At 43.7% G+C, this 20,089-nt stretch overlaps 1 protein-coding gene across 1 annotated transcript in view; it reads left to right on the top strand.

Moving 5' to 3' along the window:
- The window catches only part of WWOX (WW domain containing oxidoreductase), a gene marked incomplete at its 3' end in the record, with an annotated part of 976,786 nt that overhangs the window by 283,303 nt on the left and 673,394 nt on the right, over positions 1–20,089 (top strand). The window contains exon 8 of the mRNA XM_082862056.1: positions 2,719–2,983. Coding sequence (XP_082718182.1) covers positions 2,719–2,983 — 265 coding nt within the window. The remainder of the gene's footprint in view (positions 1–2,718; positions 2,984–20,089) is intronic.

Here is a 20,089-nt window from a genome sequence, read left to right as displayed (position 1 = left end):
AGGTTGGGGACTAGGAATGAATACCTTCTCTTAGCGGTTGAGTCTACCCAGTGTTCCCCAGGGCATGAGATACTTCTGCATTGTCCTTAAAAGCCAAAGCAGGGAGATCCTTCTAAACATTAGAAAGTGCCGCATGCACATGTTCATGAAGGACATAAAGCCTCTGAACAGAATGGGAAAATTTTCCTTTTGAGCAAAGCTCAAAACAAAGCTTTTTGTAATAAAGGACACTTGGCTCTTAGTTTGGAATTCCAAACCCGCGATCAAACTTCAGTTCTCTAATCCCGTATTTAGGCCCTACTGTGTGTCATAGGCAACATTCAAGGAGCTCACCTCCCGAGAACTCACAGTCTAGGGTTGGAAGCAAATGAACAAATGACTTGCAGTCTGTATGGTAAGGACAGAGGCACAGGGTACAAAGGTGGCCTGATTTGCTTTGTTGCTAACGTTGCAGGGTGGCAGGTCCTTGAACAACAGGAATAGCATGGACCAGGTCCCGGAAAGTGGATACTTAATTTCCATCTACCCTGCGTGGCTTCTTTCAGTCTGTCCCTCACTGCCACCCTAGAAATCACTGTGACAGCAAGCAGTGGAAGAGTTAGTTAGGGAGAGCTTCCTGGAAGAAGTGACACCTGAGCTGGATTGGGCTAAACAAAGGATGCCAAGAAAGCCGATGAAAGCGGAATGAAGAGTGAGTGAAGGATGCTACCTTCATCCCGTACCTGTTAGATGCTGTCTAAATCCTGGATGCTCTTTTCTACTCAGAGCAGGTAGAACTTCCGGGCCATACCTTAGATCATGGCATCCTCAACTCAACAGTCCTTATTTTTTTTGGTGACAACTCTTCTGTAACACCTTATTACTGTTTTGAAATAAAATTAAGAAATATGAATAATATAACTTCCCTGCATACATATGTTATAATTCAGTGCGCCAGCTTACCTGTAATGTAAGGAAAAAAGTGAATGTGAAGCAAAAGAGCATGTGTTCCAACATGTCAGTGCTTGGACGGGACTTCAGGGAAGGTAAGTTATCAGAGAGCCCAGCCCTCCCTTGGGATCCTCGCACATGTGGATTGTTAACAGGTGTGCGCCATTGCAGCCTCAAATGCCACCAGCCTCGGGTCAAGCCTCACCTCCCCGCCACCCAATCCCATAAAATTCCAAAGCACGCTCATTCCTCATTTACATGGTTGTGGCATGCTGCTCCTGGAAATTCAGCGGCTGTTACAACTGTGCATCTGTGTAAAGCACAGCTCGGCTCTAGGCTCAGATAATTACACACAGGCTTTCATCTGCCTGAATGTCCAGTGGGGCCATCTTCCTTGAGCAAGGCTCCGAGTGCGTGGCAGGACATCTCCCGTCCGTGGCCCCCGCCGGCAGTCGTTATGACAACCAGAAACAGGCTCCCATAAATTTTCAAATTTCCCGCTAAGTTTCACTGCCTCAGAGGATTAAGCTCGGAAGTCTGGGCTCTTCCTGTGGTCTGGGGACTTGGAAACAGGCAGCGGTGATTCCTTTCGGAGTCTCACTGCCTCATCCACGCCAGCGTCTCTGGCCATGATCTTTGGTGATGACTTCGGCTCGGCAAGGTGATTTAACACCGGAAATGGGATGTCACTGGCTGAGTCCTGGAGAAGGGGTATTTAATTTCCATTAAGACATGAATTCCGTCTGCCCCTGGGATTCTCTTCTTGGTCATAGCTCCATCTGAACTGCTCCTTTAAGGAACAACCAGATTATTCCATCATTTTCGCTTTACCTTTTGCTTTCCTTTTCCACAGCGGTTGTCACCAGTGCCCTTGTTGTGCTCCCTTATTACTCGGGGCAAACGCCCAGAGTTAATGAAGCAGACTCCAAGGGGTCCTTAATGAAGATGAGACTGGTCGTCTAGAAAATCCCTTCTGTTATGATCTTTTTTTTTTTTTTTTTTTTTTTGCTTTTTAGGGAAGTCACTACTTTGTTGTTATTTAAAAAAAAGAAAGAAAGAAAGAAAGGAAAGAAACAAACAGCTGGTGTTTAACGACTCCGTCAGACCCAATTATAAAACATCAACTACTTGCTTTGATTTGCGTGTGTCCATGGCGTGGATATACTTAAGAACGTTCGGCTCTGCCAGAACTTCTTTTGGCTTTGTTTACGTTTATCTTTTAAACGTTGAAGACTGTTGGTGGCACCTCACCAAGGTTATAACCCCTTTATAATCATTAATTTTTAATCTGCAAAAGAGTCTTGGAGGCAGCAAGGCTCATCTATATTTACTTGGATGCTCAAATGAAAATAATACAGGACGCAAGCGTTGGCTAAAATAACCCAGGGAAGCCCTGTCAAAGGTTAGGAATGTGATATCTTTCTGCTTCCAAAAGCAGCAGCCCTTTATTTAAGATGTTTTTCCATTTAATTTAATTATCCTTGAACTTCCTGTTGAAGCTTTTGAAAAATATATGTTAGAGGCAGGGGTGGTGGAGTGGGACTTCAGCATGTGAAGACCGCTGCATTTATGAGTTTGGGCCTTTATTAAGTGTGCCTCTGGACCCCGATGGTTTATATTGTGAAATCCCCATTGTCTATTTTTAAGGAGACTTTGTTTCGATGTTTGCCCAATTGAGTTTTCAATCATCTCTGCATAGTTTTTCTCAGATTTCTAATAAAAACACAACGCTATATAAGAAGTCAGAGACTGGCCGTTTCATATCTTTTTTTTGTTTGTTTGTTTAAGATTTACAGATATTAATGATTCCTCTGGAAAACTAGACTTTAGCCGCCTTTCTCCATCGAAAAATGACTACTGGGCCATGCTGGCTTACAACCGGTCCAAACTCTGTAACATCCTCTTCTCCAGCGAACTCCACCGCCGCCTGTCCCCGCGTGGGGTCACGTCGAACGCGGTGCACCCCGGGAACATGATGTACTCCTCCCTGCATCGAGGCTGGTGGGTGTACACGCTGCTCTTCACCTTGGCCAGACCCTTCACCAAGTCCATGGTAAGTGAACTGCCGCCGCAGACACCTCCAGTGCGCCTTTACGGAAAGGGTCCTAGAGAAACCCAGGCACACGTGCTTTCTGCGCCTCTCACCTCTTGTGAGGATGAGTCTGGTTTTGATCATCACAGCATCAGGCTTATTAGGGCTCTTGGACACATTTCAGTGGGCTTTAGATTGCATCTGTTTCTCTAGAGGTGTCTTGGAGGGCCAGAGAGAAGATGTGCTCTTTCAGTATTGTGTTAATATGTGGCTGAACGTCTTCATGGAGATGATTTGCTTGCTTTCGATGTGATTTTTTTTGGTTCAGTAAGCACAGTCCTTCAAAACTGTGTTTTGTGTTAGTAGGTGAATGACATGGATTCATGCCTTTTGAATTATTAGCAGATGTGATTCCTTTGTTTCCATTGAGAATCTGTATCTGTTGTTCTAAATTCTTCTTTTAATGGGTGTAAACCTTTCCTGGAGAATCCTTTTGTTGGGCTACAGGTGCACTTTATTCTTTACTTCTCCAAAGGTAAGTCCTTTTGGGTGAATCACACGACTGTGGTTAGATCTGGACATGTTCGCAAAGGTAAGTGTGAAGTTCTTTCTGTTTTTGATGGTCCTGTAACAACTGTATCTGGAAACTTCTTCCCTGAAAGAAGTTTGAGGAGGAAGTCATTAGAATGAAGAATGCACATTTTTATACAACATATTTGGTTTATGGTACTTTTCTAAAACACAGGCCTTTAAAAAATGCTTTCCTATTTAGTGGACACCAGTGTTCCAGTTAAGCAAACCTACCGTGTAATCCTCAGAAACACCTTGGCTTTTAGGAGTAACAAAAGTCAAGTCATTGACCTCCGATGTTCTGGGCAAATGATCCCATAGCCTCTGAATACAGTCTGCTGCCTTCTCCTGCAGCCCTTCCCACCCACCCTCATTGTGCTTCATGTTTGTGGATGGCTTTTAAAACTGCAAGGAAAATCTTCTGACCTGCCTAGGAGAAAGTAAGTAAGTGCTTTTTTAATCTTCATCAACCAGATGGTTCTTATGCAAAGCAAACAGACTTAATCCAAGAGGTGAATACTTAAAGAACAGAAGAAGTGGGAGAGTCTCTGGAGAGCAGTTCTCCAAGGCCAAGGCCGGTGGAAAACCAGAAAGCGTGTGTGTCCCAGGACTCTGAAGCTTCCCCATCGGCAGGCTGTCCATGATTGCGTGAGAGTAGGTTCTCCACGAGGACATCTTTGACCATGATTTCCGCTCGTTGTCTTAAGTTAGGTCCTGCAGTGGAGATGATAAAGGAGAATATGGGCCTGGACTGGTGTCAGTGCCATTGACAGTACCATGGATGAGTTGTTGTTCAAGTTTATGCAGGGGGTGAGGAGTGGACAGCATCCTTTCTCATTTTCTGCTGGCCCCGTACCTTCGAGACCAACAGCCCAATCACCGCGTGTGATTTGTAATCTCTGGCTCTTGGATTTTCTCACTTGTGGTTGATCGTTGGTGGGAGCCAAGGAACTCCTTTATGTGACATCAGAGTCTTGCTTTTTCTTCTTCTGGAGTTTCTCTAATCACAGGAACGTGGTGGGAAGGAACTGAGGCGGGGCTGTGACTACAAGGACTGTGATGGCGGGTGGTGAAACCATGTCCCCATTGGGTGTGTCTCCAGTGGATGAGGGCTTGTTGATGGAAAATGGTAGCCACTCTTACTCTGCGATGGGACCACAGGACTTAAAAACCCTGCACAAGGGCAGGTGGGAGGAAGGACAAGACTAGTTCTGGGAAAGTAAAAGGTGGAGTGAATGGTTCTGTTTCTTGGGGAGGGGATCATTGTCTAATAGTTAACATGAACACAGCACATAAACGTGTTTAGCCGAGTCAGGCTGGATTGTCTGCTCCTTGGACGTAACGAGGATTTCTGAAAGCGCCAGCAAATTAAGTCAGGCAGGCAACCGTGTTGGGATCACAGAATATTGCTGTTTGGCTGGTAACTATAGTCGGGACTCAAGCCAACGGGAAAACAAGAGCGTGGAGTTGGAAACTGAGACAGGAGTGTCACCATACAGCTGGGCAGCACAGGAAGTTAGGAGAAGCTCCCCACTGAATGTGCACCACACCGGGATCTGGTCTCAGTGGTGCCCGATGCCCAGCCTAAGTAGCTCCTTCCTCCTCCTTCACCAGCCGGTGTACAGAGGCTTTGGCCACCCCCCAGCCTGGTCCCCAGTGCTCGCAGCGGGAAAGTGCCCGCTGGGAGCAGTCGTGGGCAACATATAAAACAAGACCTGCTGGCTGTGGCCCTGGGTGAGAGGGGGGTTTGGGAAAATGAGCAGATAACCCTTGAGAAGGTTTGGAGAAAAGTGGAGACGTCACCAAAAGACCCCCCAGATTTGGTTAAGTTGTATTGGCAGTGGTGGAATTTTCCATAAAAGGGCAGGGGACGTAAACCCTTAGCCTGTGTTAGAAAAGGGATTTGACATGACTTCCTGGTGGTGGCAAGTGTGAGAAAGCTGCTGCCTGGGACAGTGGACCTACTGACTCTCTTGCTTAGGATCCTGATGGTCAAGCCCCAGCTCTTACCCTTGGAGTTGGGAGAGCTTGGGCAAGACACTTGACCCTTCTGAGCTTGTTCCCTCGTAACCAAAATGGCAATAAAGGTTGGCATGAGGATTGACAGTAATGGATTCACGGTCTGTCATATCTTTATACATTTAGGTATTTGGTGGGGTTTCTTAGACCCCAGAGCTCCGTACGACTGAGGTTCGTAAAGAGATGGAACGGGAGCCCTGGACTTGTCAAACTCACGGCCAGTCACTTCTCTTTGACGAAAATGTAGAACTCTGTATGTGGGAAGGAACTCTGTGCCAGTGTAGACCTGGGATCTACTGTTTCACTGGTAGGACAGACTGAACTACACATCCAGTCTCATGTTCTGTCCTTCCATACAGGGCTTGGCATTGCTTCCATCGCGACAAGACATTGTTTTGTGGATGAAGGGCGCACTTCTGCCATTTTAATGCAAACATGTTTTTGGACCTAAGCCATGTGGTTGCATCCCCATTCCCACCCCGGGTAGGAGTTGGATCCTAAATGCTCATGGAGAACCTGAGCATAGATTCAGGGTTCCCGTCTCCCAATGGCTAGTGTTCTGTTTGTGCTTCATCTTTGCCCTTTCTGCCTTGCACTTCAGACAAAGCATTTTCCTTTTGACCTGAGGGCTGCTGGAGTGTGCATTCCATCGCACAAGGTCAAGGAAACTAGAAACACAGCCAGCCTTGTGCCCGGGAGCCCTGCCTGCCTTCTCCACTGTAGCCGGCTCCCTGAGGTATTAAACAGCAGTATTCTAATATAAACGTCCCTTTTTTATTTGCTGTGACTTGCTGTGACTGCGGTGATTTTAGTTACCGTAATTAGGTCACCCTTCGTGGAGTCAGGCTATTTTAAGTGCCTCTTTAAGGAATATTGTGGCAGATCAGTAATTTTACAATTGGATATTCTTGTGCAACTTTATTAAATGTAATCTGTCTTTTAAATGTTGCCCTTTTACAGTTATACATTTCTAATTTTTGCTGTAAATGCATTATCACTTTGAAATTAATTAATTTTTCCATTTTGCCCGCCTGCAGTATAATAATCACTAATGAGAAACTCTTAGGGATTAATTCTCAGCACAGTGACCCCTACTGGTGGAGCCGTGTCTCTGACACTTCTTCCTCTTGTGGTACAGAGGTCAGGACAGGTATATGGGGGTTTCGGAGGGAAAAGCGTTTTTCCCTCTTCTCTCCAATTTATAATAAAATTAAAGTAATAGATAAAAATGGGAATAGGATTGTCTTAAGTATTGTTTTAAAAATGATGCAGGGTTCCTTAGCTGCTTGTGCAACATCTTCAAGGAAAAACTAAACTTTGCTGGAAACTTTCTAGTTATGAAGTGACATCCATCTTATGTGTGTCATTTGCTTATTTTCCCATCTCTCTAGCTTGCTTTTTATTTAAATACTCTAAAATTACATTTTGCATATTGATGCACTAATGTATATTGTATGTTAGTGTATGTAATGCATTCATACATACGTATTACCCTCTGGGGCTTATTTCACAAAATCAGGCATATTGTGTTATCTGGTGATCTGTGAGATTTTTAAAGGTGGGTCTGTCTATTTGCTATTGTTGCCATACACCCAAGTAAGATGCAGCTTGGCAGGTAAGGCCAGGCATTGTGGTGCTTTACGTATCGGCATATATGTCTTCATTTATTGCTTACAGCAGTTTGACGTTAGAATCACTCCCCTTATTTTGCAGTTAAAATGCATAGGGAACTTAGCCAACTTGTTCAAGAAAATGAAATATCAGCTGGCAGACCCTCTGCCAGCTACTTGTCCAAGTTCATTTTCTTTGTCAAATATACCACCGCTGCTGCCACGTTGATCCAGTCCTGTGGTTGTGTCTCCTTTTTAAAATGTTTGAAAGCACTTTCATGAAATGAACCCTCTCCCCGTTTTCTCCCCCGCATACGCTTGAAGTGCTGGTAAACAACATCTTAGCTCAAGTTCCTAGGTCCACGCCAGCCTTTTGCTATCAGTATGTAAATTTGAAGCTGAGCCCCCTCACGTGCCTCTTAGCGTGTTTTGTGCAACCAGATGTTTGCGATGGCAGGTAACGGTAGAAAGAGTATCATGTGTTAGGGTAGCAAGAGCTTAGCAGATGTTTTAGGGAACCGCGTTTTCAAATCGTTTTACATTAAAAAAATAAAATAACAACGGCTCAAGTTTGTCGAACTTCTGAAACGATTGGGTTACGTTTCCTGGGGCTGCGCAAAGCCAGTCATTGTGCTGAGTTTTAACAGATGCGCAGCTACCCTGCTAATGGATGGGCCTGCGATGCTGGTTCTGTTGCAAAGTTATAAATTATAGCTAGAAAAAGCACACGGTGTCGTTCTTCTAACCTTCGGGAAAGCCAAGCCTGGTAATTCTGCCCTTGAATAACCCTCTGCAGGGTGATTTATAGTTGTACAATTTAAAACATAATGAAGGAGATAATAGATGTTGATTTGTTCTTTAAATTAGTATTTTAGAAAAATACTCCCCCCCACCCCTCCCCATGAAATACCTGCAGCTGACTACACTCTGGATACTATCAAGGACAAAACTCCCTGTCTGAATCTTTATTGTTACATTGGAGTAGAAAAGCGGGGGCCTTTTTCTGCGTTGGGAGGAGGAAATAGAATTTTCAAAGTGGAAATTTCAGCATATTCTTCACTGATCTAAATATTTTGAGACTCCTGAGTGAGGGTTGAATTCTCTGGCTGCCTCGCCCTTGCCAGGCCAGATATGTTAGAAAACCAGACTCCTAGGACCTCTCTGTGGTTGGGCCACACGTGGGCTTTTCTGCAAACCCCGCCCCCCCGCCTCCACGGTGGCTTCTTCCCCTCGCCGAAGCCACATCCCCGCAGCCTCAAACATTCTTGTTACTTTCCAGGATTATCATTAGCATTGGTTTTATTCATCATCTCTCAATTCTGTCCGGAGCTTTAAGGTTTGCAGTGTTTGCCCAATTTGAAGTCTAAGGGATATGGTCGAATGAAAAAGAGCATAGGATTTAGAATCATTAGGCATGTGTTCACAATTCAGGTTTCCCCTCTTTTTTTTAGTTGTATAATTTTGAAATGATTCACCCTCTCTCAGGCTCATTTTCTATCATCAGTTTAGATGTTTTGGACTGTGACTCAGCACCCAGTTAAAAGTGGTTGGCGTATCAGAGGTTTGTTTTTCTCATATATCCAGAAGTCCCTAGGCAGCCAGGGGCTTCTTTAGCTAATATTTAGGCAGCCCCACTGTGATTGTCTTGGCTTTTTCCTCATGATTATAAGATGGCTGCAGCAACACCAACCATTGCATCCTGTGTGATAAACTCTGAAGTAAGGGTGGGAGGGATGAGGCTCCTCTTTGCATGCCTTCCTCCTTTATCAAGGAGGAGAACATTCTGTCTCAAAACTGTCCTCCCTCGTAGACTTCTCAGCTCCCACTGGCCAGGATTGAGCCACCCGTCCAGATCCTGGGTACAAGGGAGGCTGGAAGAGTGCATTTTGGCATTTTGTGTTTCCGGGGTGGGAGGCAAGATCTGATGGCAAGGAAAAAGAGTTGGATAACGGCTTTTGAGCAGGCCCTGTTGAACAGGTGTACATAGAGCTTGCTCAGCTGTCTAATGGGAATGCTGTCTATGTTATACGGTCATTGTGAAAGCAAGTAAGAATTAAGTGGGAGGCACCTGGCCTTATCTGGTCCCCTTCCACTCACCCAGCTTTACCTCAAGCCGCTTCTGGCGCCATTCTCCTTCCTTCTCCAGGTGGCTGAAGTGCACTGCCCTTCAGTCTAGAACACACCTTTCCCTCCCTGCTTAGTTACTTTCTGCTCATCCTTCAAAACTCAACGCAAACATCACACTTCAAGGAAGCCTCCTTAGATGAAGACTTGGTCAGAACCCTCCATTCTGTGCTCTCATAAGAGTCAGTGCTTATCGTGTGATACTGTCTGACGTGTCATAACGCTCCATCTATATGTGCCGGGGAATGAATGAAGGACCCCAGAATTTGTGCTTCGTAACGTTTAACAGAAATGCAATTTAGGGAAACAACTCCCGTAGTTTTGTGTTTAGTGTCCGTCTTGAAAGTGCTGTTTTTGCCTTCACACTGCTGTATCCCTGGTCCATAAGGTACGTGCTCAGTAAATACTTGTAAATAAATAAACGAAAGACAATTAGGTGCTTAATGAATGACAATCTTGAATCCATTCTTTTTCATGAGTCTCTCTGAGGTGGGCAGGGGATTGCAGTTCAGAATGTGTAGGTACAGAAACGGATGAGGCTAGGGGGATCCCCTGCCCCCAGAGTCACACAGCTGGTCCATGGGGTCAGAACCCAGCCCCCCGCCCCTGAACCCCTGGTCAGGGGAGACACGAGGGATCCACCCAGTGGTGTGAGTATGGAGAGAAGATGCGGAAGGAGAACAGCAAGGCGTGGGAAAGAAACACTTTAGAGCCGGCAGCTCTCAGATCCAACCCCAGCTCCGTCCCACACTAACTCTCGGGCACATTTCAAAGCCTGGCTAACATCCGTGTGTATGGGCTCGTGTTGAGAATTGAACGGGATCATGAATGTGTAGCATCCATGTGCTAGATGTTCAATAAACACTCACTGGCATTGCTCTCGTTGACATGCGTTGAGAGTAGAAGATCATGAGTGTATAGCATTCAGAGTAGGCTAGATGTGCAGTAAACATGTTTTTATCATCATCATTTTTTCAAACAAGGAAAGGGCTGTGTTACTTCCCATTGCTTGGAAATACCCATTCCCCTAATGACAGCCCCGTGTCTGTCACAGAAGATCTAATTTTCCCTGTGAATATTAGGCATGAAAAAACCATATACAACCCCGAGGAAGAGCTGGACAACATACGGAATGGGGACCAGGCCTGGACCCACAGTGCATAATGTAAGCCCTCCTGGCGGCCTGTGTAAGTACCCCTTACCTTTGAGGAAGGAGTCCCCCTTTCTCGTTGGAAACAAAGAGGAGGAGGAAAGTATGCTTGGCTTAGTGAGGCCAGGGCTCTTCATGGCTGTATTTTTCTCTGCCTTGTCTTTCTGTGTTTTAAGTCTGGTTGGGCCTTTGTTCCCGAATGAGTGCCTGAGAGGGGGAAAGAAATGACTCTCTGGCCTTAATACGTGTGACAAATTTTTTAATGAACACTTAACCAAGATTTGAAATTCCCCGAGTTTTATCTTCCGCGTTTCCTTTTCTTCTGCGTCCCCGCTGGCTCTCGGGTAATGCATTGCCTCTTTTTAACTCTCTTCCTAGCTCTTTTATTACTTTTAAGTTGGTGGAGCCTTCTTTGATCCTCCCCCTCCAGTTTCCTTTTCTCCAATTTCATACTTCTTTCCAATGATTTTTGGCTGCCGCACAGTTTCGATATCGGAGGCCAGCACGGTTAAACACATGCCAGGAGTTGGTGTTGCCCTGTGATGATGTTTCTGAGACGTTTCTTCTGTGAGCATTGATTTTCTTATAACTCACCGGACATGCTGATTTTTCCTCGTGAGGCGGAAGGTAGTGTTTTTCCAGCGGCAATAAGGAGAACTCGAATCTGGGGTTCCGAATTGTTCAGAAGCTGAAATCCACACCCTCCCCTTCTTACTACACTGAGATGAACGAATACATTGAACATCAGTGCAAGATGTATTCTCATCTTCCCTGAGGACCTACTAAGTGCCAGGCTCCACGCTCGTGGGTTTACATCTTTGTATCTTGTCTTTCTGAATGTAGTTTTAGAGTTTGCTGTAATCAGGCAATTGTGTGTCTCTGAGCAAGTCATATCCCCTTTCTGGGCCTCCATGTTCCTATCTGTAAAATGAGTCATTTAACCAAGATTAGTTGTCCCATGGGTTTTGGATTTTACAGTGTAATTTGAAAGGAAATTTCTCAAAAAGGAGACTAGTGCAGGCTCATATGCTTTACTCTGAGAACTCTGGATGAAAGACAAACCCACCACCATAGACTGTCACCATAATTTTGTAAAAGAATAGACATTTAAATGCCAGAAACTGTAGGCAGGACATGATGGTGGGACAGAAAGCAGCCCTTTCAGTTGAGTACATTCGACTTCAGGGAAAACCATTTCATTGCTCCCTTGGCCATTGTTCTCAGTATTGAAAATGTTGGGCTTACCCTTGGGAATGACCAGCCTAGAAGATTCCAAAGGTACTGTTTCAGCTGCAGAATTCTTCTGTGCCTCTTTCAGATCCCAGGTTCCAAACTTTCAGCAGCTCTTACTGCACCGCAGTTGACTTGTGAGCATGGAGCATGCAGGGATATGGTTTGTGAAACGCAGATCTATCCAGCCACGCCAGAGTCGGGAGAAGGAGAGCGAAGCAGTAGAGGGTCGAATCGGGGCGGACGCTGATCCAACACATCGGAGTGTTGTTCCTCATAAGCAGCTATTTCAGCCTGTGCCCTTTTGTGACCCCCTTTCTGCTTATCTCCCAGTTTCTGTGGGTCTGGAACCCGGCCTCTCTGCTTTAGGGTCAACTTGTGAGTGGCAGTCAAGGTGTCAGCCCAGCTGTCGCCGTTTCAAGGCTCAGCTGGGGAAGGGCCCACTTCCAAGCTTGTGGGCCTGTTGGCAGGGTTCAGTTCTTTATGGCCTAGAATACTGAGGACTTTGTTTCCTCTCTGCCTTTTAGCCGTGGGCCTCTCTCTCGGTTCTTTGGAGTCACAGCCCTGTATAACCAAACCCCAGAAGGGATATCTCATAACTTTAGTCCATTCTGTTTGGTAGAAGGAGATCAGTGGGTGTGATCCACATTCACAGGGAGAGGATCTCACAGTGGTGTCAGTACTAGGAAACATGGGAGCATAGCGGCTTAGAGGCTGCCTACCACACTTTTCAAATTCAGTTTTATTTAGTCTTTTGTGTGCGTGCGCGTGTGCGCGCCTTTCGGCAAGCTGTCTGGTGGCAGATTTACTCATAGGTCTTGCTGGTTCTTGGCCTTAAGCCATAGCGTTCGTTATTGATGCCTGTGTCTTTGCCTTGTTGCTCTCCTGTTTCATCCTTTCTGCATTCTTGTCTTTCCTCTTTCTGGGCTGAGAGGTACCAGATGCAACCATTTAAAAAAAAATACACGGCTGTTTATGCATTTTTGTCTCATGAAAAGAATAAAGAAACGTATGGATTGTGTTTCCTCAAGTCAAGTATTTGTTTTCATGCTGTTTGAGGGGGCCATGTTCACGAGTGGCCCACATTTTCTCTCTAAAGAAACACCTATTGCCGAATTTTGAGTTTCAAAAATTGTCCAGAGATCCTGGACTTTTTTTTTTTTTTTTTTTTTTTTTTAAGCCATAAAGGTAGATAAGGCTCACCAATCATTTCAAATCCCACGTGGAATATTATTCTTATTCCAGACTCTGTACTTTTGTCGTTGTTGTAGTTTTGGGATCTGTTTTTAAGTAGGAATCTAAGAAAGAAAGAAAAACAACTAGTATTTTGCTGTTTTCGGAAAAGAAGAGATTGATTTTGAACACTGCAGTTTGGTTTTCACGTTACAAAGCCACTCCTGTTAAGATGTACAATATGTGAAATGTCTTATTTAGTAATATTCTAATTTCCCCTGTGAAGGATCATGCCCTTCTCCCCAGCAGGGGCTTTTTGCTTCTCCATCTCCTACCATGTATAGACTCTGCATCACTTGATACATTTTTTCCTTGGGTTTCATATGATGGGGTCTCTTTAATCATTTACATGTTTGAAAAAAAGAAAGTGAAATATTCTTTATGAAGCCAAAGTAATCCACAGGAGTGCATGGTGTTTGTTCAGCTGGATATCTTATTTATTTGAAGTACTGAGAGAAATCTCTTCTGACTGCTCAAAAAAGGGAAGAATAAACAGTACGAGTGTCCAAGTAATCTGAGCCAGAGAGGCCCTCCTTTCACAGAAAAGTTATAAAAAGTCTATTTGCGAGATCCAAAAAAAATACTGTATATCAACTACTGAGACCTTCCTAATGTTTTCTTAGTATTCTCACTCTTCAGAATAAAATAAAAAAAAAAAAAACCTGTAAAATTTGGGAACTTTAGAATTTGGGGGGATGGTTTAATATTCCTAGGCAGGTGAATGCAGTCAGTCTGTTTTTCCTTCTTAGAACATAACTTCCCTGGCTGCCTTGGGTGTGTGCTGTGTGCCATTTGTCTCTTTGTTGACTCTTTAGAACCATCAAAGACCAAGTGATGGGTAGAATGGCTGAAATCTCAGCATTAACCCTGAGCGCATTTCCTATAAAGAAGGCATTAAGAAGAGGTTTAGAAGTAAAAAAAAAAAAATTAAAAAAAAATGCAACTTATTTCAAAGAAGTATATCCAGTCGTGAAAATAATATAGATTTCCTCTCTTTTTATTCCCTCTGTTACAAACATTAGAAATGAGCTGGCATATTTCTTGTGGATGAAAAGTAGGGGAACACACCAGATTTCTTTATCCTGAACCTGGAACGGTCTTTTCTCTGCTGCAGTTTGCTTTCCGCTTAAACTCAAGCTCGTGCATAACATCTTCCAACGTCGCTTTGTCTCTGTCAACTTTGTATTTGAACCCAGAGCGAAGGTCTTTTCCAGCCAAAGCCAAAGTCAAAAACAAAATTAAAAATTTAGCTTATCTTCGCCAAGGCTACCTGGCATGCCTCCATGTTGGGCTGTGATGTGCAGATTTGACCTGTATTCTGTGCAGGATGGGGGATTGACTGTGAGTTTTCCCTGAATAAGCGTATGTTCTGTAGGCCTCGAGGACGAGGGCAGCTGAGAACAACAGCAGCAGCAGGTCACACCGAGTAGGACTCATCTGTGCCGAGAGCCCTGTTCTGAGCACGTCTCATGTGTCAACACATGCCACGGCCCACTCATTCCGTTCCCACAGCCCACTCCCAACAGAACGAGGTGGGTAGGGCTGAGAAGAGCATGTTGACCCGTTTTGTGAAACAGGAATGCCTTGCCTTGTAGCGGAAAGGCCATGCGTGGGCTTCCAAGTTGAAGAAACCAGGCTCCGAATCCCAGCCCTTCCTCCTGGTGACCCTCGTCATCAGGGGCAAGTCACACTACCTCTCTGGGCCTCGGGTTCTCTTTTTCTCTGTAAAAGGGGGACATAGTTCCCACATCTTTAAAGGATTGTTGGAGGATTAAGGCACAGCTCAACCCTGGGGCACAGTCTAGTTTTCTTTGTATCCTTCCGGTTAATGTGAACTTTCCTGAAATTTAATGATTTCCAAGGACACGTAGGAAGCTGTTGTCGAAGATCTTTTCTCTCATTCGGCCTCAAAACAAATCAAGCTGCTGCTCCTGAGAAATGCCCTTGAAGTCTGAACTCCAGGCAAGACCCCGGAGCTACCGTAATGCCTTCCTCTTGATAACGCAATTATAACATCGTGTATTGTCGGAGCTTCTATTCCAATGCTGTGCTTTATCAAATCATATTAATGCTGATGGTAGCGTATCAACTTCCTCTGGTCTTTAATGACTCTGATACGTTTTGTTCACCTTCGTCTGTGCTTGTTCTTTCCCCAAGTCACCTTAAATCCTTTCTTTGGAGCAGGTCAGAAAGGAATTAATAAAGTGATTTATTTCAAAGCAGAGGCATATTCCATTGAATCTCTTCATAACACCAGACCAAAAGCAACTTTATCTTGGTCTGTACTTTTGGACATACGTCTGTATTGTCTGTGCTCAGGGAAAGAGATTTCGCAACACCCTTTGAAAAAAGTAAAATTAAAGCAGCCTGTCTTCAGAACTTCGGAAAGTTTTCACCTTTTTCTTTTTACATTTTTTTCCCACACGATTTACATAATACTAGTTATTGATTGCTATCCAGCAATATGCCAGCTGCCCGGATAGTAAGCTTGTAATCCGATATGGATGTGTTTGTGTTTATATCTAATCACAGTTCTCCAGCATCCTAATAAATATTTATTTATTCCTTTTTTGGTCTTTTCCTTTTTATTTCTCGACTTTTCTCTCTCCCCTTTGCCCACTGTTGTTTTCCAGGAAGCTGTTTATATCTTAAAATATATCTTTGTGAGGAACTTATGTATATAGTATTCAGTTACCTGAAGATGGTTTATTAAGACAAGAGGAGCTAGTGATGACAGTGCACGTGGGTGCTAGCAGACAGTAAAGACTCAGTAAGTGGGCTTGCTTGTTATATCATGCAGATAGGCATGTACACTTAGACAGTCTGCTAACGGGGAGAGGAAGCTAAAGCCAGCAATTTCAGCATACTATTTTGATCCTGAGGCTTTTAAAAAATTCTTTGTTGATGAATAAAACATTTAATCAGACCTATATCAACACTGATCAATTTTTTTCATTGGGGTCCAATACAAGGTGAATTCCATTAAGTCAATTAAATACCTTGATCGAGTTTTTAAACAGTACAATGAGAGTTAAGCGGTTGGTTTCAAAAAAAAAATTTATTTTCATGAAATCCTTTTCACCAGGACCTATTTTTTTCATATATATTTGTAATGGTTCTTTCAACCAGAAAAATGTTATTCATTTGATAAAAGGCTAATATTCATTTCTTAGCTAATGCCTAAGAAATTCTGCAGCAATTGCACTCCAGCGGAGTCCACTGTAGTGTTTCTCAGTTATTCAGGACTGGTCTCCGAACATGTTGATAATATGATTCTTTCTCAAACTTCCAAAGACTTTGATGACTTTGGGACTCCTGCCTTTTCTGTGCCGTGGCAGGGCGAGCGGTAGATGACAGATCAGGGGATCCTACTGCTGTTTCAGAACAGTGTCTTTCAAACACTTTTTTGGTTATTCCCCAGGTTTTTTATGTTGCAAACCAGTACATACACACTTACGCATATCCATGTAAGTCTGTCTGTGTATAATATGCCTGTATCTGAAACAGAAATTTTACCAAATAGTACTCCAGCTATGGGCAGTGTCCTCTGCTGTTCTTTTTGTTGTATTTCATTTTTTAAAGTGCTCACTGTGACCCATTTTTACCAGCCACTATTGGTTTCACCATGCACTCTATCAAAATCTCCCCTCTGAAAATTTCTGCTCTAAAATTGTTCGGTCTGGTCTCATCTCATAAACGTTCATTGAGTACTGCGTGTGTTGACTTAAGGGGTAGAAAATTCAAAAGAGAGCAAGTCATTTTCCTTGGCCTCTGGGTGCTTATGTTGAAAGGGCTGGAGATGTAAAGAACATTAGGGTGAAAGGAGATGGGCACCACTGGACACACAGTGCTTTTCTGCCTTGGGGGCAGACATGAGAGTCGTCAGATAAAGTTGTACAATGGACATCTTTACCAAGCATGTAAACACAAAAAGGAGAAAAGACTGCAGCAATGGTAGTGCCGAGGCTAGGACTAGGGACAGAATTTAAGGGGGTGCTAAAAAAAAAACCTCAGTAATCAAGATAAGCAACATTTTAGTGCAGTGTTGCCAAAAAATCAAAATCAGTGCGAAAAAATCATGAAGAACAAAGTTTCAAATTTTAAATCAAGGTAGGATCAGTGTTATAGCAAAGGCTGGACTGCGGTCCAGGCTACGGATTTGGGATTGCACGATCTCATATTAAAACTGATGGATGATGGTGGTAAGATGATGACGATGATTATGATGCACAACTTTTGATGTGGTAGCTGAATATGGGAGATAAATGGGCAAGACTACCTGTGGGATATACACATCTGTGTATGAATTTGCTGAAATGCCCATGTATGCGTGCATGCATAAACAAATAAGGACAGTAAACTATCTGATAGTTAAGTTTTATTGGAGGCGTAACAAAACATTATCCTTTCTTGTCTCTTGTATCTTTTTTAAAGCAGTTGTGTTAAATTCTTGCTTGAGGATATCTGATAGAGGTAGTATGGGACTATATACATTTTTTTTTTCTTGATTTTATTTATTTTTGGCTGCATTGGGTCTTCATTGCTGCACACGGGCTTTCTCTAGTTGCGGTGAGCAGGGGCCACTCTTCATTGCAGTGCGCGGGCTTCTCATTGCTGTGGCTTGTCTTTGTTGCAGAGCACAGGCTCTAGGCGCGCGGGCTTCAGTAGTTGTGGCACACTGGCTCAGTCGATGTGGTTCACGGGCTCTAGAGCGCAGGCTCAGTAGTTGTGGCGCACGGGCTTCGTTGCTCCACGGCCTGTGGGATCTTCCTGGACTAGGGATCGAACCCACGTCCCCTGCATTGGCAGGCGGATTCTTAACCACTGCGCCACCAGGGAAGTCAATATGGGACTGTATTTTGACATAAAATATTTTTCCTTCAAATAGGTCCATTGTTTATCTCAATAAATAATCACTAGAATCGTGAGCCTGCGGTCCTCGGAAACATCTAGTTCTGTCTTTTTGGTGATGACAATGAATGATGTAAGACAGATTTTAGGAAGAGAACATTTAGAACATCCACGTGTGTCCCTTCCCCATACTTTGTATAGAAATTATCATGCCTATTCATGATTTCAATAGCTGTGGCCTGTTAGTACCAACACTAACAAACCATGTTAACACGGTTTGAAATATGTAATGCCATTTGCAGTGCCATCTGATGACGGAACTATCGAGTTAGCACCCGTAGCACTGACTGATCATCCTTGTAAAGAGCTGTTTGCATGGTGAACAGCAAAGATGCACATCCTCTTGTGGGCTGGCAGCGTTTCTGCAAGTGCTGTCTGAAACGATGCCCCTGGAAGGTTGGTGTATCTGATGTTGAAATGCTATATGATGTGTGCCCATCCTATGATTTTAATCTGCTCTCTGCTTAGTGGAATTGGCATATGTTCACACCGACTGGTAATGTTCTGCCTGTGTGTGTCTGTCCCCTTTTTGTTTGTTTTGTTACTGTGGGCCTCATTAAAGGCCTTTCCAGGCCCTTCCTCAGGTCTCAGATCATGGCTCTTCTGAAGCAGGATTATCCCGCTTTTTTGCAGCAAAAATTCTTCTGCAAATATACCATTTCCCCCACCTTGAATAAAACGATGCAAAGCTTTTTCATTTGGCCCAGATCTGCTGCTTGTTCTCTTGGTCCTTTCAAGGTAATGAGTAATTACAGGCCTTGGGGTACAGAGCTTTACTATGTAAGTGTTGCTTTGTGACTTACACGTCTGTCCTCATCGACTGAGGGTGAATTCCACTGAAGGTAGTGGATGGAAATACAAAAACTCTTTTTCTTGACTCTTTAAAAAATTCACAAATTTTTATTCCCTAAACGCTAAGCTTTCTTTTGGGAAATCTTAATAGCCCTTCTTATGAGAGTCTCTGCTTTGACAGCATTCACGGGGAGCACAGAGGGGGACATATAAACACAACATGAACTGAGCAGCTTTCGCTGGACTCGGGAACTTTCCTGACTGTCCCTTGTTTCTCGATGAGGAAAGTGAGGAATCCCCCAGAGATGAACTGTGCACAGCTTGATCTGGTACATCGTGGTCTACAGATTCCATTACAGTATTTATTCCACCCTCTCCCATTCCCTGCCAATCAGTTATTTTGTTTCATTGGTATAGCATTATTTGACTTAAACGTTTACTTATTTTCTTACCCCACATCTAGAGCATATGTGGTCATTTTAAATTATATCATTATGCAGCATTTAAAAAAATAAACAGAATATAAATCGACTAATTTTTAGCATGAGTAGTAAGAAAGACAGTCTGATATTAAAAATGTATGTGTGTTTATGCATGTATATACACACAGAAATACATATATATAAGCTCACGTGAGTACCGGCGGATGCCAACAGGTGGCGTTCTGTTTCGCCCGTGTGTGGGCTGGGGTGGAATTAGCTTGTAGAACATGGGGGAAAAGAACGATGGACTGATTAGTACATCCTTACTGGGCCTTGAGCAGATTAGAAAAACCTTCTTTTCCAACAATTTCCGTTCCCCATGTCACCTCGGTATTTAATTTACTTCACTTACATGACTACTTGAAGTTTTCCCAGGTTAGTTGCCCCTGTTAACTATAACCTGGAGGGATAATATTAGTAAACGAACAGATTATAGTATTTTTAAATGGAGGCCGGTGCATGACCTTGGAAGAACTGATCCGCCAGCAGCTTGCGTGGTGGGGTGAACTGAGCCACCTCCGGTGGCTTTTTATGGGGCACATTTTACTTTCTGCACTTGCATGTGCCGTCGTTAAAGGCTGCTGAGGTTTGCCCAGATATTCTTCTCGTTTAAATGCAGTTAAGTATTTTACAGTCGTATCGGTAGCTTGTTTACATTCTCAGTCAGCCTGAAGGCCTGCTTGATGTTACAGATGAAACATGGCCAGATTCAGTTTTAGAAACTCAAGAAGTTGTGTATAATGGAATAATGAAACCCATTGGTGCGTGACAGAGCTCCTCTAAACTGATTTTGGACCATCTCAGAACCACCTTTGATTAGCTTGCTCTTATTTTGCCTTTTCTTCTTAATGAATTACCCAAAGTTTAGCCGCATGGGAACTTGGGTGTTGCTCTGATACCCAAGAGATCTTCATTGTTCAGTTCTAGAAGCCGTCTTCTTTTGGAAAGTTTTACCTGTCAGTTTCAGCAATTTCTGTCCATCCAGGACAAAAGTACACAACTCCGG

Source organism: Leucopleurus acutus (genome assembly GCF_964270905.1).
Source record: "Leucopleurus acutus genome assembly, chromosome: 20".
NCBI classification, from domain to species: Eukaryota; Metazoa; Chordata; class Mammalia; order Artiodactyla; family Delphinidae; genus Leucopleurus; species Leucopleurus acutus.
Note: the sequence above shows the minus strand (reverse complement) of the source record. Positions and strands in the feature narration are given on the sequence as shown.